Consider the following 21,316-nt stretch of genomic DNA (forward strand, 5'->3'; position numbering starts at 1 on the left):
CAGTACTTGTTGACAAGCACTGCTCGAAGCCGCTTCTCAGCAGCGCTCGCGCCGGCAAAATCCGCCAACTCGCAGAGCGCTTGCCTCTCCGCCGCGCTCAGCCTCCTCGACACCGGCACCGTCACTGGCGTCCATCCTCCAGCGGCACAGTGTCAACGTCCTGCCGACGGCCATGGTAATCCTGGAGACCGGGCTCAAGAAGTTCGACACAGCCGCCCTCATCGACCCGTGTACGCCGACAAGTTGCATCGACGCATCCCTGGCTACTGCGTTCCGCTTGCCGACTACCACCGTCGGCGACGAGCGGATTTGTACGGCGACGATTCGGTCGAAGCGCGACGACGACTTCAAGTTGGAGGTGGTCCTGAAGGTGGAGCCAAACGTCCGCATCCGCACCCCCATCCGAGAGCTTGCTGACACCGTGGTCAGCAAATACAGCGACCTCCCGTTGGCCGACGAGCGGTTCTATTTACCGGCAACCATCTCCGTGGTCCTGGGTGCCGACGTCTACGGCAAGGTCATCCGTCCTGGCTTCCACCTGGTCGACGAGGGACTCCCAGTGGCCCAGCGGACGACTTTCGGGTGGATCCTGTCCGGTGCCTGCAACCTGTCCTAGATGACACTTGGGGCTTCGTTGCAACGCTAGCGATTGCAAGGGGGGCGGAATGTTTACGCCGCTTGCCCCGCTCTTAAATCCCCCTCTTCCAATGCTCGCTCTTCCCTCGCTGGGAATGCCTACTTCCAGGCTCTCCCGCTCTCCCGCCTTCCCACGCCCGGGATCTCTCCACAGCGCTCTGAAGCACAGCGCTCATTAGTTTTAAGTTCAGTTCTCACTGTAAACTCTTTGAAATACATCGCCCGGCCGGTCCGCGCTAATTACGGAAAGTTCAGTGTGTTCTTCTTTTCTCTCGCGCTTCGCGATCGTCGAGTGTTTCATTTCTCTCCCCCACAGCTTGCCACCGGCTATTGCAACAAGCCGCACCGCCACGGAAGCTGCCTTCAACGCCTAAAAGAAATACTTGCGACGCCCCCCACCAAACATTTTGTGGTCCTTCGAGCCGGATGGATTGTGTTCGGATTGAACATGTGCCCAATTGGCTGCCTCTGTGGACTGGGTAATCTTTGTCACCCGATTGGCAACGAACGTTGTCCATTGGCATGCTGGTTTGGCGAGCCATGCAAGCACAATCGTGGAATCGGTCCAACAATGGAGTTTCGAGGACAGCACAGGCATATGGGGGAGGATGGATTCAGCCATCTCGGACAGCAATAGAGCTCCACACAGCTCTAGCCGTGGAAGCGACACAGCTTTGACTGGCGCCACGCGCGTCTTGGCTGTAAGGAGACGCACTAGCGTCGTGTGCCCAATTTCTACGCGCACATAGATCGCAGCACCATACGCCTTTTGAGAGGCGTCACAGAATCCATGATGCTCGACTCGGAACTCTGGGCGGAAGGAAACCCATCTGGGAATTCGGACTTGATCTAGGACCGAGTAGCTTTGGAGAAAATCACGCCACTTTTGGCACAGTTCAATTGGGAGTTCATCATCCCACCCAAGATCATGAAGCCAGATCTCCTGCATGAAAATCTTGGCACAGACCACGAAAGGAGCGAGCCAGCCTGCTGGATCGAACAGCTTGGCGATTTGGGAAAGAACATGACGTTTCGTGAGCGTGGCTTCGTTGGATAGGTCTGGAGGGGCGAAGAAAAACTCATCGGATGTTGCTTTCCAACGGACTCCGAGAGTTTTCGCCGTGCTTTCCGTATCTATCTCGAGGAACTCGGCGTTTAAAAGATGATTGGTCTCGATATGAGCCAGAACTTCTTTATGGTTGGAGGTCCACTTTCTTAATGGAAAACCAGCCGAATCGAGAGCACTCTGCAACTCGCGAATGGTAAGGTGAGCCTCTTCTGCAGAGTCAGCTCCCGAAAGGACATCATCGACGTACATGCAACCACGAATAACTTTACTCGCCCTCGGATGGGTTAGTTGCACGTCGGTCGCCAGCTGTTGCAGGACCCGAATTGCCAGAAACGGTGCACAATTGACCCCAAACGTAACAGTTTTTAGCTCAAAATCGCGAATGTATCCTTCTCTATTGCGGAATAAGATACGTTGGAACGCTGTCTGTTTCGGATCTACCCAGATCTGCCGATACATTTTCTCGATATCAGCACTGTACACAAAACGGAAATATCGCCACTTCAGGATCTGGATGGTTAGATCGGACTGTAGGACCGGGCCAGCATGAAGGATATCATTTAAGCTGACCCCATTGTCTGAAGGGCTGGAGGCATTGAATACCACTCGAAGTTTGGTGGTCGTACTCTCCGGTTTTAACACCGCGTGGTGTGGGAGGTAATAACACGCTGAATCGTGGGTAGGAGGGACTTCTCTCATGTGGTTGAGGTCGAGATATTCTTGAATTACTGAGTCGTACTTGGATTTTAGCGTACTGTCCCTTTTTAGCCGCTGCTCGTTTCTTAAGAATTGAGCCAACGCCAGGGATCTGGAATGTCCTAGGGAGCATTTCATGTTCTCAGGATCTCGAAAGGGAAGACTCACGACATACCTGCCGGTATCGTCTTTTGTGGTGGTCCGAAGGAAATTATCCTCACAGATCACGTCGGATTCTTTTGCCACCTTTACTGGCAGATCCTCCACCTCCCAGAATTTGGTGAGGAGTTTATCGAGAGACGCTTCGTTTGTGTGTGCAACATGCGTAGAAAACGATGAAATTCTATCTTGCCTCGGAGCGGGTACTGGTCCTGTTAGAATCCAGCCGAAAATGGTCTCTTGACCGAGAAGAGAGCCACAGATATTCGCTCGGGTGCCGCTTAGTAGAATGGAAGGAAGTATATCGGCCCCGATTAAAAGATCTATTTGTGCGCTCTCATAAAACTTTGGATCCGCTAGTGGAAGTTCGGGAAGATCTCGCAGGAAATGTTGCGGAAGCGGACATGAGGGAAGATTTCCGGCTATTTGCGGAAGCACGTAGGCAGTGGTGTTTAACTGCAAACTAGGCCGGGTCGGAGAACGAATCGTCAATTGGCAGAGCTTTTTAGTCTCAGCGGAGACCGTTTGATTAAGCCCTGAGACCTGTGCTTGGATAACCTGGAACGGCAGCTTAATCAGGTTGAAAAGGCGCTCAGTAATGAAGGTAGCCTCAGATCCGGAGTCTATTAAGGCTCGCGCTTGGTAGTTGGAACCCTGATGGCATATATTAATCATGGCGGCGCCCAAATAGCAGACCAAATAGCGCAGACTCCGCAAAATCCGCAAGCTACCTCCACTCCAGATACTCCTCAGACTTACATTCCGTCAGGCTGCCACCTTCCGCCGTGCGATACTGAGGTTTTTACCGGCGATTATCTTCGTTGGCCAACCTTCAGGGATCTATTCACGGCAATTTACATCAACAATCCTCGACTCACTCCTGTCGAGAAATTATTCCATCTCAATGCTAAGACGAGGGGCGACGCTCACAATATAGTTGCAATCCGGCTCGAAGGACCAAAATGTTTGGTGGGGGGCGTCGCAAGTATTTCTTTTAGGCGTTGAAGGCAGCTTCCGTGGCGGTGCGGCTTGTTGCAATAGCCGGTGGCAAGCTGTGGGGGAGAGAAATGAAACACTCGACGATCGCGAAGCGCGAGAGAAAAGAAGAACACACTGAACTTTCCGTAATTAGCGCGGACCGGCCGGGCGATGTATTTCAAAGAGTTTACAGTGAGAACTGAACTTAAAACTAATGAGCGCTGTGCTTCAGAGCGCTGTGGAGAGATCCCGGGCGTGGGAAGGCGGGAGAGCGGGAGAGCCTGGAAGTAGGCATTCCCAGCGAGGGAAGAGCGAGCATTGGAAGAGGGGGATTTAAGAGCGGGGCAAGCGGCGTAAACATTCCGCCCCCCTTGCAATCGCTAGCGTTGCAACGAAGCCCCAAGTGTCATCTAGGACAGGTTGCAGGCACCGGACAGGATCCACCCGAAAGTCGTCCGCTGGGCCACTGGGAGTCCCTCGTCGACCAGGTGGAAGCCAGGACGGATGACCTTGCCGTAGACGTCGGCACCCAGGACCACGGAGATGGTTGCCGGTAAATAGAACCGCTCGTCGGCCAACGGGAGGTCGCTGTATTTGCTGACCACGGTGTCAGCAAGCTCTCGGATGGGGGTGCGGATGCGGACGTTTGGCTCCACCTTCAGGACCACCTCCAACTTGAAGTCGTCGTCGCGCTTCGACCGAATCGTCGCCGTACAAATCCGCTCGTCGCCGACGGTGGTAGTCGGCAAGCGGAACGCAGTAGCCAGGGATGCGTCGATGCAACTTGTCGGCGTACACGGGTCGATGAGGGCGGCTGTGTCGAACTTCTTGAGCCCGGTCTCCAGGATTACCATGGCCGTCGGCAGGACGTTGACACTGTGCCGCTGGAGGATGGACGCCAGTGACGGTGCCGGTGTCGAGGAGGCTGAGCGCGGCGGAGAGGCAAGCGCTCTGCGAGTTGGCGGATTTTGCCGGCGCGAGCGCTGCTGAGAAGCGGCGGATGCCGAGCGCCTTGCCGGGGCCAGCGCTTGGCGAGTTGGCGGATTTTGCCGGCGCGAACGCTGATTGGTAGCCGACGGCAGAGGGCGCTCGTGCATATGGAGGAGCGTGTGGTGCTTCCCGCTGCACGTTTTGCACTTGTCGCCACTGCGACAACTCACGTCAGAGTGCTCGTGAGCGAGACAATTTGAGCAGCACTTGTTGACAAGCACTGCTCGAAGCCGCTTCTCTGCGCTCAGCTTTAGGAACCTCTGGCACTTTCGAAGCGGATGGATTCCACGGCAGACTCGGCAACGGTAGGAATTTAAACCTCGAGTACGTCTGCTCTCCAAAGCCTGAGCGCTGCGTGGACGAGGAACCATGATGTGATCTGGTAGGGAGTAATGGACAAAAAGAAACAAACATGGAGATGATTTAAAAATGATTAGATGACGAGGATGGTTAGAGAATTATGCGGAGGATGTTGGTTGAGGAAGACGGTTGGAGTGTTCTCCTGGCAGAAGAACCACCTTGGTCACGGGACGCTTAATAATCTTGCGTGCCGTGAGAATGTTGACGACACGGACATTGCCGTCAGCCCCCGGAAAAACAGAGACGATTCTGCCAAGGCGCCACTCATTCGAGGGCAGATTGTCTTCTTTGACGACTACCAGGTCGCCAACGCGGAGATTTGCGGTCGGGGCCTGCCACTTGTTACGCTTGTGGAGCTCCTTGAGATACTCCTCTTTCCATCGAGCTTGGAATTGCTGATGGAGCGCCTTTAAGTGTTGCCAACGATTCACAATGGACTTGGATTCCCCTTTTAATTCGGGCTCTACTATGGACAGAAGAGGTCCGCCGACGAGAAAATGCCCTGGTGTCAACGCTAAGAGATCTAAGGATCTTCTGACATGGGAGATAGCGGTCTGGAATTTAGACAAGCTTCAATTTTCGCTAGGAGGGTTGAAAGCTCCTCAAAGGTGTACTTTCGAGTAGCGGTGGACTTGTAAAACAAGGTTTTGAAGCTTTTGACACCAGCTTCCCACAGGCCTCCCATATGGGGTGCCCCCGGAGGAATGAATTGCCAGTTGAGCTGCTGATGACTATACGCATCAGTCACAGACTCTTTTACGGCTTGTAGAAAATCTCGGGAGAGCAGGGTGGCAGCGCCGACAAAGGTTTTCCCATTGTCGGACTGCACTTGACGGGGACAACCTCTTCTGGATACGAACCGAGCGAAAGCGGCGAGAAATTTCTCGGTCGTCAGATCGGATGTAGGCTCTAGATGGATGGCCTTTGTGGAGAAACATACGAAAACCAACACATACCCTTTTGTAATTAGGCACGCTCTGCCTGTGTAATTTTTGATGTCGAAAGGGCCAGCGTAGTCCATCCCTGTGTACGTGAATGGCCGGGAAAAAGACACTCGCTCTTTCGGGAAACTTCCCATCATCTGAATTTGCAAGCGCTTCTTATGAATAACGCAGACCTTGCAGGAGTTAATCACAGCCTTTACCAAGTTCTTTATTCTCGGAATCCAGTATCTTGACCGGGTGAGACGTACGACTAACTGGTTACCTCCGTGCAACGTTATGAGATGCGTAAAGTTCACCAGTAGTCGAGAGAGTGCACATTCGTACGGGAGTATTATCGGATGTCGTTCGTCATATCGCAAGTTTTCGGAGGCCGTTATGCGGCCGCAAGCCCTTATAAGCCCTTTCTGATCTAGAAAGGGGTTTAAGGAGAGGATTGAACTTGTCGCGGACACAGGACGCTTTTGACTCAAGCAGCGATATTCATTAGAAAAATATCTGCGCTGAGTGCTAATGACCATGAGCCGTTCAGCGGCGACAAGTTCTTGGGCTTCTAGACGGACTTCCGACTTCTGCGACTGTTTCTTACATCGCTGGACAAAACGGTGGACATACGCAAGGACCCGTAAAGCTCTATCTAACTTGGAAAAGCGATCAAGGATGTCTTCTGTCGGGATGGACGCCACATGGGCCTTGACAGGACGCCTTTCCACTTCGGTCACCTGTAAGTCGGTGCTTTGGGAAGGCCACTGATCTCGTGGCTTTGACAACCAAGTTGGTCCATGCCACCAAAGGGAGTTGTCGATCAGGTCTTGTAGAGGCACTCCCCGACTGGCCAAGTCGGCTGGATTGTGTTCGGATTGAACATGTGCCCAATTGGCTGCCTCTGTGGACTGGGTAATCTTTGTCACCCGATTGGCAACGAACGTTGTCCATTGGCATGCTGGTTTGGCGAGCCATGCAAGCACAATCGTGGAATCGGTCCAACAATGGAGTTTCGAGGACAGCACAGGCATATGGGGGAGGATGGATTCAGCCATCTCGGACAGCAATAGAGCTCCACACAGCTCTAGCCGTGGAAGCGACACAGCTTTGACTGGCGCCACGCGCGTCTTGGCTGTAAGGAGACGCACTAGCGTCGTGTGCCCAATTTCTACGCGCACATAGATCGCAGCACCATACGCCTTTTGAGAGGCGTCACAGAATCCATGATGCTCGACTCGGAACTCTGGGCGGAAGGAAACCCATCTGGGAATTCGGACTTGATCTAGGACCGAGTAGCTTTGGAGAAAATCACGCCACTTTTGGCACAGTTCAATTGGGAGTTCATCATCCCACCCAAGATCATGAAGCCAGATCTCCTGCATGAAAATCTTGGCACAGACCACGAAAGGAGCGAGCCAGCCTGCTGGATCGAACAGCTTGGCGATTTGGGAAAGAACATGACGTTTCGTGAGCGTGGCTTCGTTGGATAGGTCTGGAGGGGCGAAGAAAAACTCATCGGATGTTGCTTTCCAACGGACTCCGAGAGTTTTCGCCGTGCTTTCCGTATCTATCTCGAGGAACTCGGCGTTTAAAAGATGATTGGTCTCGATATGAGCCAGAACTTCTTTATGGTTGGAGGTCCACTTTCTTAATGGAAAACCAGCCGAATCGAGAGCACTCTGCAACTCGCGAATGGTAAGGTGAGCCTCTTCTGCAGAGTCAGCTCCCGAAAGGACATCATCGACGTACATGCAACCACGAATAACTTTACTCGCCCTCGGATGGGTTAGTTGCACGTCGGTCGCCAGCTGTTGCAGGACCCGAATTGCCAGAAACGGTGCACAATTGACCCCAAACGTAACAGTTTTTAGCTCAAAATCGCGAATGTATCCTTCTCTATTGCGGAATAAGATACGTTGGAACGCTGTCTGTTTCGGATCTACCCAGATCTGCCGATACATTTTCTCGATATCAGCACTGTACACAAAACGGAAATATCGCCACTTCAGGATCTGGATGGTTAGATCGGACTGTAGGACCGGGCCAGCATGAAGGATATCATTTAAGCTGACCCCATTGTCTGAAGGGCTGGAGGCATTGAATACCACTCGAAGTTTGGTGGTCGTACTCTCCGGTTTTAACACCGCGTGGTGTGGGAGGTAATAACACGCTGAATCGTGGGTAGGAGGGACTTCTCTCATGTGGTTGAGGTCGAGATATTCTTGAATTACTGAGTCGTACTTGGATTTTAGCGTACTGTCCCTTTTTAGCCGCTGCTCGTTTCTTAAGAATTGAGCCAACGCCAGGGATCTGGAATGTCCTAGGGAGCATTTCATGTTCTCAGGATCTCGAAAGGGAAGACTCACGACATACCTGCCGGTATCGTCTTTTGTGGTGGTCCGAAGGAAATTATCCTCACAGATCACGTCGGATTCTTTTGCCACCTTTACTGGCAGATCCTCCACCTCCCAGAATTTGGTGAGGAGTTTATCGAGAGACGCTTCGTTTGTGTGTGCAACATGCGTAGAAAACGATGAAATTCTATCTTGCCTCGGAGCGGGTACTGGTCCTGTTAGAATCCAGCCGAAAATGGTCTCTTGACCGAGAAGAGAGCCACAGATATTCGCTCGGGTGCCGCTTAGTAGAATGGAAGGAAGTATATCGGCCCCGATTAAAAGATCTATTTGTGCGCTCTCATAAAACTTTGGATCCGCTAGTGGAAGTTCGGGAAGATCTCGCAGGAAATGTTGCGGAAGCGGACATGAGGGAAGATTTCCGGCTATTTGCGGAAGCACGTAGGCAGTGGTGTTTAACTGCAAACTAGGCCGGGTCGGAGAACGAATCGTCAATTGGCAGAGCTTTTTAGTCTCAGCGGAGACCGTTTGATTAAGCCCTGAGACCTGTGCTTGGATAACCTGGAACGGCAGCTTAATCAGGTTGAAAAGGCGCTCAGTAATGAAGGTAGCCTCAGATCCGGAGTCTATTAAGGCTCGCGCTTGGTAGTTGGAACCCTGATGGCATATATTAATCATGGCGGTGCCTAGGAGGACTGACCTAGAGCCTGCCGCAAAATAATTTTGAAGTGTTGGCTGCGTGCCACTGGCAGCCGAGGGACCGGGAGTATTCGGTCTGGATCTGGGCGTTGGCGTTGGATTTGCGCGCGTTGGGGATGGGGTGCCTCGGTGTAGGAGGGTGTGATGGCGGCCGCGGCACGTAAAGCAATTATGTGCGCTTTCGCAGTCGCGCAGCTGATGTGTCCGCGCAAAGCAGTTCAAACACAGCTGTTTTCGTTTAATATAGGCGATCCGTTGGTCGACCGTCATCCGCAGAAACTGGGCGCATGTGCGTATTGGATGGTTTTCTCTATTACAGAGATCGCACCCTCTAGGTTGTCGAGGCGTTACCCTTGTCTCATAAGAATTTATTCTCCGAGACGCCGAGTTGGATGTGGATGCCCTGGGCTGAGCCTGACTAGAACCTGATGGTCGAACATCATCTATGGCTTCTAGGGTTCTGTGACGTTCCGTTAGGAAAACGTTCAGCTCATGCCACGTAGGGATCTCGGCTTTGTTGTGAAGGGACTGCTCCCATAGGGAAAGCGTAAGCTTTGGGAGTTTGGATGAGCACATATACACCAAGAGGCAATCCCAAGTTTCGACCTGAATACCGGACATATCTAACGCCGTAAGGCACCCCTGGATGGTACTTTGAAGTTCTTTCAAAGCTGACCCAGACTCCTGTGTGACGGACGGCACATTGAAGAGTATCTTCAATTGACTGTTTACTAACAATCGCTTGTTTTCGAAACGCTCAGTGAGGTTATCCCACGCTGAGCGAAAGCCATCGTTAGTAAGGGGTGAATTTGCAACTATATTGTGAGCGTCGCCCCTCGTCTTAGCATTGAGATGGAATAATTTCTCGACAGGAGTGAGTCGAGGATTGTTGATGTAAATTGCCGTGAATAGATCCCTGAAGGTTGGCCAACGAAGATAATCGCCGGTAAAAACCTCAGTATCGCACGGCGGAAGGTGGCAGCCTGACGGAATGTAAGTCTGAGGAGTATCTGGAGTGGAGGTAGCTTGCGGATTTTGCGGAGTCTGCGCTATTTGGTCTGCTATTTGGGCGCCGCACCTTTCGTACGCGCTGTAGCAGTAACCGTACTTAGCCTTGAGAACTGGCAACATGTCAGCTGCACTTTCTCCGGCTGCTACAAGGCACGCGGTACACGCATCGTACTCTTTTTTGATGCGGACCCATACCTCTTTGATTTCGTCTCGGCGAATATTGAGGACGGACAACGTAGGAGGGACTCTTTAAATTTTGATACTAGAACATTTCAAAACTTTATTGGTTTGGTAGAAATTCTAATCAAAGAAGAAAAATAAAAAGTTGGATAATTAGCGTTAGGAAGACCAAGGATCCACACGCGTTGAACGAACCCAATATTGTCCAAAAACTATGAGCTATTTTAAGGTTTTTTGGTACTTATTAAATGAAAACCTAAGGGCCGTTTTTTCGTCCGCCTGTTAAATTTAAAGTAGGGTTAAAACTGTGATTTTCCATACGAATTGAAGGTTTCAATCTTACTTTAAATTTAACAAACGGCCCTAAATGTACGTTTAGTACGTACAATATAACGGGTATAACGAGGACGGAAGCTAACTTCGGCAAGCCGAAGTTTTAATACCCTAGCAAATTTTACGAATTAAAATTTGACTACAATAGCAACATGAATTAATAAACAAAAAATTACATAATTCAAAAAATACAATTTTTAAATTTTTCACCCTATTGGTCCTATAGGGGCTATAGGATATACCGGCCTGTTTCAGTTTTCACTCGGAAGTGAATTTTTTTTGGCGGAAAGTTACCATGTGCATTTTTCGGAAGTTAACAGCGTAACAACGAGGGATATTTAAATCCTTGCAATTCTTTCGGAAGTGAGTCCTGGAACAGGTCTGAGAAATTCGATTCCGTGTGAATCTTTCGGAAGTGAAAACTAGAACAGGGCCGATAGACGTCCGATCGGAACGCGGTTTTACCCTGATCAAGGTAGGCACAAAAAATACGATTTAGAAAGATTCATGTCAATAGCTTTTACACTGCGCAAAATATCCCGAAAACCATCAAATTTTAACCGATTTCACTCTATTATTCCTATGGGAGCTATAGGATATAGACGTCCGATCGGCACGCGCTTTTACCCTGATCAAGGTATGCACAAAAAAAATACGATTCGAAAAGATTCATGTCAAGAACTTTTACACTGCGCAAAAAAACTTCGGTTTTTGCAAGTTATATCCGATTGTTCCTATGGGATAGGATATAGACGTCCGATCGGTTCGATTTTCCAACTTTATCTGCGTACACATGTTTTAGGACGACTGTGAAAGTTTTAAGTCGCTAGCTTTTAGACTGAGCTCGCAAAGGGTATTGAAACAGACATTCAGACGGACATGGCTACATCGACTACCCTATTGAACCTGATCAAGAACATATATACTTTATGGGGTCGGAAACGTCTCCTTCACTGCGTTACAAACTTCTGACCAAAATTATAATACCCTCTGCAGGGGTATAAATAACAATTTTTTACCGCTTTTGGAAAAACCCACTAGTTTAGCGGGAAAACATTAAAAAAATCTCGATTAGAAATGTCCATAGGAACGCGCTAGATTTCATTCAAGAGGTATTTTAAAATAGTATTCATCAAATAAGTACACTTCTTAAATTTTTACTCATTCGGAAATATTCCTGAAAAGCTGTACAATATAAAGGAAGTGTGACGAATCGGACAAAGTTACAAAGTATATAAATGTTCGTCACAAAGTATGATATTAGAACTTTTGTATGTTAAAGGTGCTATCGTCACTAGTTTTGTACCTCGTTTTTGATTGACTATAATCAATACATATAGTATATATCTATTAGTATAACTATTATTAAATTTTATATTATTACGAACTGTAAATGCTTGGCTGAAAATTCTGAAAACAAATAAAATTAAATTTCAAATAAAAATTAAAATAATATTCAAAACGCCAAAGAGTAGTTACTCAGCCTTCTTATAAGTTTTTATCGCCCCATTTCAAATAATTTCCATTTTGCATTAACATAATTTGTGTTGTAATTCAAATTCATTGCATTTTTGCGTCGAAAATCACGAACAAAACAGGCCCACAGGGTGTGCCATAATTTGTCTCGTAGTTCAAATTATTTACATTTTTGCGCCAAAAAACTTAAACAGGGTGTAATGGGTCCGGGTTTGGGTAGTTTTAAAACGAATATTAATAATGAAACATATGGTTTTTAATCACTAAAAGGTGAGTAATATATAAACGGCACATTTTTTAAACTTAATTTAATAAATCACTTCTTTGCTTTTAGTTAAGTTTTGCTTCCCAAAAATCCCCCCTGATAATGGTATTCGACCACACCTCTGCCTATCCAAACATCTGTTCAATTTACCGACCATGTTTTGTAATATTATAAAACGCTCGTTCCAAGCGAATATCAGGCATGTGAATAGCTTGAATGCGCTGCGGTTGGTCAGCTCCAATGGACCCCAAAGCGACATCAAGGATGCACTGGACATAGAGGCCAATCTCTTCGGGAATTCAGGTTTGAAGCACCAACCGGTAAACACGCGGGAAGTTTTACGCAAGACGAGAACAAAATATGTTGCAGCAAAGAAAACCAAGGAACCCAGTGCTCCAGTTCCCCCACGCAAGTTCGTGGCTCATGCACTCCCTGCTCCACGGGTGGCTGCTATTCCTGCTCCAGTGATCAAGGACAGTGAGCTAAACCTGGAGTTTGTGCGTCTCACCTTGCAGGATCCTTTGACCAGCACTCTGTTGACCACAGTGCGTTCCCGCAAGCGCCGGGACAAGTATCGGCAGATCATCGTCGAGGGCAGACGACTCATCCAGGAAGCCCTGCAATGCGGACTCAAAATGGAGGCCCTCTTCTTCAGCCAAAAGGACCAGTTGGCGTTGGTGAAGGAGGAGGTGGGCAGGGCGCAGCTGGAGGCGGGCACCATGATCTACAAGGTTCCGCAGCACGACCTGAAGACGTGGTCCTCGCTGGTAACCCCTCCCGGTCTAATGGCCATTTTCGACAGACCTTCGGACAAGGGCTTGGAAAGGAACTTGGCGGAGCAACATCGCCTAGGCACTCAGCCCTTGCCAATTACAGTTGTGTGCGACAATATACGGGAGCCGAACAACCTTGGCAGCATAATTAGGACCTGTGCAGCTCTGCCCTGTAGCCAAGTGGTGGTGACCCAGGGCTGTTGCGATCCCTGGGAGTCGAAGGCCCTGAGAGGAGGTTGTGGCGGTCAGTTTCGAGTGCCGATCCGGGATGATGTCCAGTGGGAGGAGCTCTCACTGGTCATTCCACCAGAGGCAGCCGACGACTGCCATGTTTTCATTGCGGAGAGCAATCAACAGAAGCGGGAGAGCAATCAGACCATCGATTATGCAGAGATCAAGGATATCGGAGCCCACAATTTGCTCATTATTGGCGGAGAGAGTCACGGGGTCAGCGAGGAAGCTTACAGGTAAGGCGTGACACATACCAAAGAGTTATAAACCAAAACGTATAATTTATTTTCGGCAGTTTCTTAAACCTGGTTGGACGCAAGGGAAAGTGTGTATATATACCCCTGGCAGCTGGAATCGATAGTTTGAATGTGGCCTCTGCTCTGACATTGTTGCTCTTTGAGCTGCGACGAAAACTTAATAATCAGACGACAGATAAAGATTAAGTTTGCAATGCCAAGCCTAAAAAAAAGTATTTCGTTGAAAAATAAAATTGTTTAATTACATAATTGATTCCTCATGTGTTTTTACTTTTTGCTATAGTAAAGTCGGAGGCACTAATATGGAAGTATTAAATAATTAATAATTTTCTTTGTGTCATAGACATAATATAAATTTATTGCTAGGCTGTTTCACAAATAGAGTAGTTATCAGTTACATTAAATTCAACTATTAGCTTCTATTTCCTTGTAAACCTCCCGCTTGTACTCGTCTAGACCACCTTCGATTGCTCTGACTGTGCGATTGCCACACACCCAGAGTTCCTTGCAGACGACCTTGATGAGGCGTTCGTCGTGGGAAACCAAGATGACGCCGCCCTGCAATAGAAAATTATTAACTTGTGTTGCAAATTGTAAATATAGTTATTTACCTTAAAGGCGTTTATAGCCCGGCCCAAAGCATCAATAGTTTCAATATCCAAGTGATTTGTCGGCTCATCAAGGACCAGGAAATTGGGTTCCGCTATTAAAAAATATAGTTGACAAATTAAAATGAATGTTTATCTAAATGGACTGTGAGTATCTAACCCATGCACATCTTCGCCAAGGCCACGCGTGATTTCTGTCCTCCAGATAAGCTGGCAATGCTCTGCAGTGCCAGTGGTCCGGATAAGCCAAAGCTTCCCAACTGCCGGCGATACTCCTCATCCGGGCGTCCGGGAAACAGTTCGGCCAGTACTCCCACACACGTCACATTCATGTTCAGATGGTCCACATGGTGTTGAGCAAAGTATCCAATTCGAAGGCCGCGATGCAGGACAATGTTTCCATAAATAGTGCTTAGCTGGCCGACTATGATCTTCAGCAGCGTCGACTTTCCCGCTCCGTTTTCTCCAACAATGCAGATTCGCGAGTCCGATGTGGCAGACAGATTCACGCCCTTAAAGATGGGCAGCGGATCTTCGGGGTTGTATCGAAACGTTACCTCCGAAATGGCCAGCACAGGAGGATTGAGGGGCTCTACTTCGGGGAATTTGAGCGTAACGACGGTTTCCTTTTCCACTGGTTTAAGTTCGGGCCTGTTAAAAAAGCAAAAAAAGTAATTTTATAAATGAGTTAAATACAATATTATCAGGGGATGCAACATATAGAACTTTTGCCTTGTCAAACTCTTGCATTATTTACTTACAGTTTTTCGAGCATTTTAATTTTGGACTGCACGGATGAGGCACGATTTGCGTTGTAACGGAAGCGATCGATGAAATCCTGGACATGGGATCTGTGGGCCATCTGAGCCTCGTACTCACGCCTCTGGGACTTCAGCTTTTCCGTCTTTGTCTTCTCAAACTGCTCATAATTTCCCCTTGAAAATAATTAAATAGATTAAGAGGTACATTTTAAATTGTTTTGAATAAAGCTACTTGTATGCCTCGAGTTCCTGGGAATGTAGATGTATAATGTCCGTCGGCACAACGTCCAGGAAGTTGCGATCGTGGGAAACCACAAGAATGGTGGTGGGCCACGTCTGCAAATAGTTCTCCAGCCAGATAATGGCTTTGATGTCCAACATGTTCGTCGGTTCATCGAGCAGAAGTAGATCGGGTTTTGAGAAGAGTGCCCTGGCCAGGGCTAGACGCATTCTCCAGCCACCAGAGAAGGATTTTGTCGGACGCAGTTGCATGTCGGCGTCAAAGCCCAACCCCTTAAGTATCACAGATGCTCGGGCGACGGCCTTGTCCGCCTCGATGTTCTGCAGAGCCACGTAGGTATCGCTCAGCTCGTTGGACAGCGCCGCGTCCTGAACGCCATTGTTCAGCGCAGCCAGGATCTCCTTTTCCCGGGTCAGTAGCCTCGTTCGCTCAGTATCGCACTCCAGCACGCTTTCCACGGCGGGTGTGTCGTCGCCCACAACCTCCTGCTCCACGTGCAGCACCGAGATGTGCGAGGGGATCTGCAACTGGCGCTCGGCAATCATCCGCAGGAGAGTGGTCTTACCCAGGCCATTGCGTCCCACCAGACCATAACGGCGTCCAAAAGACAGCAACAGATTTGCATTCTGCAGGAGAACTCTGGCGGGGATTAACGAAACTTTATGGTTGGTCAACTACTCAGCTTCATTGTCTTACTTTTCGCCAAATGCCAGATCAAAGTTTTCGATCTTGATGTCCATGGACCGATTAAGGCCCTTCTGGTCCAGCTTGGTGTTCTTCTTGTTGGTCACCTGAGAGGCTGTGGCCGTTTGCAGTTTCACCGCCACGGGAATCATTCCGTGCTTGTTCACCTCCTGTCGCTTCTCCTGCTTCTGCTGCAGTTTCGCCTCCGCCTTCCCCAGCTTTTTGGAGTCTACTTTCTGGAAGAGCAAGAGAGATTCAGGCGGTTATTCCTCAGTCGATTGGATTCCCATTCCACCAGGCTTTCGAGTCTCAAGCTGTCTGGCTGAAAGTTTCCAGAAATTGGATTCTAGTTAGCCTGCAGTATTTGGATGACTAAAATACGTCTATGACTATTCGGCCCTGGCAGCTGTGTCCTGCAAATGTAGCTATGTAGTTCAATAAAACAAAAATGGAGTAATATAAACAATAAATTGTTATAAAAAATTTAAAACAAACTAAAGAACATGATAAATGTTGACCAACCAAACTAGCCAGAGCTCTCTGCCTAGGCATAATCCTATTCCCAGCTGGATCCCACTCACATTGCCTCCGTCCTTGTTCACCACCCAGATGCTCTGCATGTCCTTGTCGAGTCGGTCCATGTTCCTGGCCATTTCCTCGATGTTGACCGGCGCATTAAGAACCTTGCGCTCCACGTTGACCCCGTTGTGTTTCATGATGTTGAGAAACTGCTCGCACAACTCCCGGACGCTCTCTTCCGACCTGTCGCAGTCGACGCTCTGCAGGATGTCGCCCACGGCATCGAAGATATCGTCGCCGGTGTCGAAGTCTTCCTCGCCTGCGAATGCGAGTGCGGGGTTAAGATTGAAAGATCAGAAATCGTGGGACCAGGAGGCTCTTACTTCCGGTGAGTACGCCCACAACATAGGTGAGCAGTTCGTGATCGATTTTCGGAAACTCGCGCTGAAGAATGCTCGTGTACTCGCTCATTGTGACCTTGATTGCAAAATAGGTTTCTGAACGTGTGGCAGTCGGATATTAATTGACTTTTCCGACTTTTACTCCACAAAAACTTTTTTAAAGGGGGGTTAGAGGTGGGGAAACGTCGATAGAAACAGTGATGCATCGATATTTTTATAATGTTTTGGAAACATCGATGCTTGACTTATTCATCGATGTTTTCGTATTTCTAGTATTTATGTACAGGGTATTCAACTGTTGAATTGTTGAAAATTAAAAAAAATTTTCATCAATTAGGGGAACGACCCTGCCTAAATTGCCTGCCTAAAATTGTATTGTTTTTTCGTATTTTTTTCGCTATTCTGCATATAAAAACAGCAATGTTTGCAGAAAAGTCTCAGAATATTTTCTGCTCTTCGTAAATAATAATAACAAATATTAATTAAAAGTGCACTATGTACTCCTATATAGGATATGCTATGTTCAGATATGATTTTGAACTATTATCTTATGCTTTTTATTGTATTCTTCTACAATAAGATTCGGAGAACGCAATTTTACGACAGTTTTCCCGAGTTATGTTGAGATGAGCAACTGCTCTTCAAGTCAGCTGTTATCGGATGCTGGATGGTGGATGTGCTCTGTGGGAGCACGAGTTTCACATTTGTCAAAAATCTCAACCGTTTCACACGGATGGACTCTATGGAAAGAGGCTAATAATTTCAGTCAGATGTTTGCAACGCACATAAATATATTCTTGATGAAACTTTTCCAAAAGTCTTTTTTCTGTTGCAGGTAGTACATTTGAATTTCGGAATAAGCCGGATCGGACCACTATATCTTTTGGCTCCAATCGAAAAAAAAACAATGGAAAAACATTATAATTTTTTCGTTTTGTAGTAGGCTTTTTTAAAAACACCATCTAAAATAAAATAAAATAAGGCAACAGACCCGTCCCGTCAATTAAAAGCAAACAATGGCTGACCGCCAAGTTGTTTTTGCATGTAAATCCTTATTCCGCGACATTGTTCGGCTCATTCATTAGAGCATTTATTAGAGGCTTAAAAAGGGACAAATATATATACTGGATTTTCTGAATTCGAAGGCACGGTCACACTAATTTTAAAAAGTAAACAAAACAAAGCCGACTAAAATGTCTAAAAATTTGTTTTCGGATGAAATGTGCGATTATCTAATTTGTTGCGTCCACGCAAACGAAGCTATATGGAACCATGGCAGTCCTAGGTATAAAGTGAAGCACTTGAAAGTCGACTTTTGGCAAAATCTGGCCGAAGACCTCAATTCAAAGTTTTTCCCAGCAGTTTTGATTCAGTCAGGTAAGTCAATTTTCTTTTGCGTGGTTATATATTTTGTTAATTATAAACTAAATATGTTATATCTTTAGCTGATTGTAATCGAAAATGGAACAACCTAAAATCCTACTACATTTACGAGAGCAAAAAATTGTTAAAGGCAAAGAAAAGTGGAGCCGATGCTGAGACTTTGGAGGCTCTAGACCAGTGGAAGCACAAGGCCAAAATGGAATTTCTGTCGGGACTTAGTACTCCACTAGCCTCTGTGAACAACTTTACTAAGAGAAGCCTTGATGTAAGACGATTATCATTATTAAAGTACATTTTTGTAACCAATCTTGTGTAGATGTTGGACGATTCCACTTTGGATATGGACGAATCCTTAACAGAAGCGGAAATGAGCTCGGTGTCCAGCGGATATAAAGCAACTTCAACCAGTTTTAAAGCCGGAAGACACCATGCGACCAAAAAAAAGAGGGCTTGTGTCGAGGATAGGTATACCGTAGCTCAGGCCTCAGTGGAATCAGCAAACCATATTATAACTGCTGCGCAAAAAAAAGACACTGGGGATAATGGACTATTCTATTTCACGGAGTATCTTCGTGACAGCTTATCTCGCCTGGATCCTGATCTCCAGCTAAAAGCGAAGAGAGTGTTTTCGGATACCGTGCTGGAGCTGGAGAGTATGCAGTTAAACAGGAATAATGACTAACCATTTTTCGAATAAAAATGCCATACTTTTATCTTTAGTTAATATGTTTTAATTTTAAGATTTACTAAAATACGTTTCAAACTGGCCTCTTATTTGCTCTGCTTTTTTGTGCTCCTAATGCTCCTGTGGTCCACTAATATATCCTGAAAGCTTACAGCAAGGATATTAGTAAGATCGGTTGGGCCAAGAAAGTCTGAAACAGCTTGGGACCTCTCCTCAATTAAGAAATTGTGCAAACATACGCATGTAACAACAATTTGGGCACATTCCCTGGGAGTTCTGTTAATTGCCTGAAACAAAACCTGGAACCGATTGGCCAGTATTCCGAAAGAATTTTCTACCACTCACTGATTCCTCGACAGCATGTAATTGTAATGTTGGCGGCATTCGGATTGCTTGGTTTGAGTGTACGGTTTCATCATGTATTCTGTTAGAGGGAAAGCATCTTCTGCGACGAATACGTATGGTAGAACGAGCTTCATTTGCCTGAATGGCATATCTTACGTCCGAGTGCAGCCAAAGTCCCGCATCACCCATGCGACCATTCGCTCCTACATCCGCGTATATGAATTTGTAGTTGGCGTTTACAATGGCCATTAAAATAATCGAATTAACTCCTTTATAATTAAAATAGCACGATCCTCCGCTTTTTAAAGATCGAATTTTGCAGTGTTTTCCATCGATGGCACCTATGCAGTTCGGAAACCCCCACTGTTTGTAAAACTCCTTCGCTGTATTTCTCCAATCGGATGTGGATGGAAAGGAGAGATATTTCTTGTTCAGGTTTTTGAAAATAGCAGGGGTTGTTTCGATCAATCGTGGAAATAGAAATCGTGGTTTGGTGGATCCGTAACTGCAGCGGCGTTTGAGTTTCCACTGTTGCTAAATAGCGTAGGGTGACCTGCAACCGTTCCGTTGGTCCAATTCAGCTTTTATAGGTGTGCCTTGCTTTGAGACCAGAGGCTGCACTAGCTCCAAAATAGTTTGGAACTGGTGAAGCGTCATACGAAGCACAGTGATATAAATCCTGGAGTCCTTATCAAAAAAAAATCTCCGGGAGAAGATTATGCGAAAACCCTGAAAATTTTATTACATGTAAAATATTACAAAATAAATTGTTTTTATTTACGTACCTTCTTGGTCGCGGCCTAAGAGCCAGGGCACTGACCACATTTTTCTAGCTATTTTCTTCTTTTTTATACTCATGTGAAAACAGCATCAATTCTTGTTTGTGGTTGAATCCATTTCACGAAAGTTTTAATGAATGAGCAAAATTGTATTTTTTAGATTCAATTCATCGGTCCAGGTAGTACCGTATAAAAATATTCTTGAATACCAAAAAAAAACCAAAAGTGTCCATCGGTTTTTACAATTTTGCTCATTAATTGCTCATTGCAGCCGACATGGTGAGAAAAATTGCTCTAAGGAATGAGCCGAACAATGTAGTGGAATAACCGCATTAAGAATTTGCGGTCCACCGAGGATAATTTTTTTGCGAATTTTTAGAGTCTCCTTAAGTAGAGTATTACCAAATATTATTTCGTAATTTTTTCCGTAACTCTCACAAAACTCTATTGGTCATTGGTTTTCAAACCAACCGTCCGCCCTGTGCACTATGGGAAAAGAGTTGACTTATATTAGGGTAACCATACTAATACCGCTGTTATCGATATACCATCGACGGATTGCCATCTATGTAATGTTAACATTAACTGTTAAACCAATTGCATAAAATTCCGGATTTCTTTCGACAGATTGCATGTTAAACGCCTAAATCTACCGATATGCTGAGCAAAACTTCTTTAATTGGTGCCATGGTGCGAAGGTCCTTTGGAACCAGTCAGATGATGAGGGAGACGATCAAAAACCACGAGCCCAACAACCTGGAGCGCAAAATGTTGGTCTGGACCGGTAAATATAAGACAGCGGCCGAAGTTCCCAATTTTGTTAGGTGAGTGGGGATTAAAAGAGGAGAATGCAACAGGTCTCTGATATTTATAATACTAATTTGCAGTCAGGATGTCATGGAGCGCTGTCGCAACAAAATGCGCATTCGGCTCGCCAATATAATGATCGCACTTACAGCTGTTGGCTGTGCCATAATGGTATATAGTGGCAAACAGGCCGCCAAACGAGGAGAATCAGTAACTAAGATGAATCTTGAGTGGCACAAGCAATTTAAGGATCCCCAGGAGAGCGAAGGATCTGCCCCGGCCGCCAAATAGAACACACACCAAAGTCGCACCTCCACCTAAAGGGAAACCGCTCGCCGAGAAACATTTCAATCTTCAAAGAACATTTAAGAGATTAAATTGTACTCTTAGGGCTGTTCACTCGTCCGCAAATTAAATTTAAATCATTTTCGATACATTTGTAGGGTTTAAACCAAATTTAATATTTATTATGCAGACGAGAAAATGTCCTTTAAAGCTTAAAATCATAAAAATTAATATAGCTTGTTCATATTTCCTCCCCCTTCTTAGTTCCTCAAATAACCATTGTATATATCGGTTTTAAACACCATTTACAGAGCCTAAATTAATTTAAAATTATATGTTTCCACTGGAATCTATAAAAACTCTTGAAATGCGCAGCTTTAATATCTCAGCAACGAGTCAAAATCCTTCGGTTCAGAAAACACTTG

At 46.7% G+C, this 21,316-nt stretch overlaps 7 protein-coding genes across 8 annotated transcripts; 3 read left to right on the forward strand and 4 right to left on the reverse strand.

Annotated features, from left to right (window-relative positions):
* Positions 1-1,006: 1,006 nt before the first annotated feature.
* LOC123002432 (uncharacterized) lies at positions 1,007-3,235 on the reverse strand. The gene has a single exon (XM_044392599.1). It carries the CDS (start codon positions 3,233-3,235, stop codon positions 1,007-1,009), a length of 2,229 nt encoding a protein of 742 aa, XP_044248534.1.
* Positions 3,236-3,948: 713 nt separating this feature from the next.
* LOC138912948 (uncharacterized) lies at positions 3,949-4,899 on the reverse strand. The gene has a single exon (XM_070214984.1). The coding sequence runs from the start codon at positions 4,897-4,899 to the stop codon at positions 3,949-3,951; it is 951 nt and encodes a 316-aa protein (XP_070071085.1).
* An 87-nt stretch (positions 4,900-4,986) lies between these two features.
* LOC123002433 (uncharacterized) lies at positions 4,987-9,998 on the reverse strand. Its single transcript, XM_070214985.1, has 2 exons — positions 5,503-9,998; positions 4,987-5,422 (listed from the first exon to the last, which is right to left on the reverse strand). The coding sequence occupies exons 1-2, from the start codon at positions 9,996-9,998 to the stop codon at positions 4,987-4,989; spliced, it is 4,932 nt and encodes a 1,643-aa protein (XP_070071086.1).
* A 2,047-nt stretch (positions 9,999-12,045) lies between these two features.
* On the forward strand, positions 12,046-13,646 carry LOC108058080 (rRNA methyltransferase 3, mitochondrial). Of its 2 annotated transcripts, XM_070214659.1 has the most exons (4): positions 12,046-12,137; positions 12,202-12,435; positions 12,502-13,372; positions 13,432-13,646. In XM_070214659.1, exons 2-4 carry the CDS (start codon positions 12,288-12,290, stop codon positions 13,577-13,579), a joined length of 1,167 nt encoding a protein of 388 aa, XP_070070760.1. In that variant the 5' UTR covers positions 12,046-12,137; positions 12,202-12,287; the 3' UTR covers positions 13,580-13,646. The 2 variants fall into 2 exon arrangements, with proteins under 2 accessions (XP_070070760.1, XP_016998075.2); XM_017142586.3 differs by having other exon boundaries at positions 12,202-13,372.
* A 73-nt stretch (positions 13,647-13,719) lies between these two features.
* LOC108058104 (ATP-binding cassette sub-family F member 3) lies at positions 13,720-16,781 on the reverse strand. Its single transcript, XM_017142623.3, has 8 exons — positions 16,590-16,781; positions 16,269-16,525; positions 15,700-15,923; positions 14,995-15,642; positions 14,763-14,936; positions 14,162-14,652; positions 14,005-14,096; positions 13,720-13,951 (listed from the first exon to the last, which is right to left on the reverse strand). The coding sequence occupies exons 1-8, from the start codon at positions 16,675-16,677 to the stop codon at positions 13,799-13,801; spliced, it is 2,127 nt and encodes a 708-aa protein (XP_016998112.2). The 5' UTR covers positions 16,678-16,781; the 3' UTR covers positions 13,720-13,798.
* Positions 16,782-17,753: 972 nt separating this feature from the next.
* On the forward strand, positions 17,754-18,689 carry LOC108058083 (uncharacterized). The gene is made up of 3 exons (XM_017142589.3): positions 17,754-17,984; positions 18,053-18,255; positions 18,307-18,689. Exons 1-3 carry the CDS (start codon positions 17,801-17,803, stop codon positions 18,670-18,672), a joined length of 753 nt encoding a protein of 250 aa, XP_016998078.2. The 5' UTR covers positions 17,754-17,800; the 3' UTR covers positions 18,673-18,689.
* Positions 18,690-20,381: 1,692 nt separating this feature from the next.
* Positions 20,382-21,035, forward strand: LOC108058081 (UPF0389 protein CG9231). Its single transcript, XM_017142587.3, has 2 exons — positions 20,382-20,623; positions 20,687-21,035. Exons 1-2 carry the CDS (start codon positions 20,457-20,459, stop codon positions 20,895-20,897), a joined length of 378 nt encoding a protein of 125 aa, XP_016998076.1. The 5' UTR covers positions 20,382-20,456; the 3' UTR covers positions 20,898-21,035.
* Positions 21,036-21,316: the final 281 nt, after the last annotated feature.

The sequence above is a fragment of the Drosophila takahashii genome, chromosome 3L (assembly GCF_030179915.1).
Source record: "Drosophila takahashii strain IR98-3 E-12201 chromosome 3L, DtakHiC1v2, whole genome shotgun sequence".
Classification (NCBI taxonomy): Eukaryota; Metazoa; Arthropoda; class Insecta; order Diptera; family Drosophilidae; genus Drosophila; species Drosophila takahashii.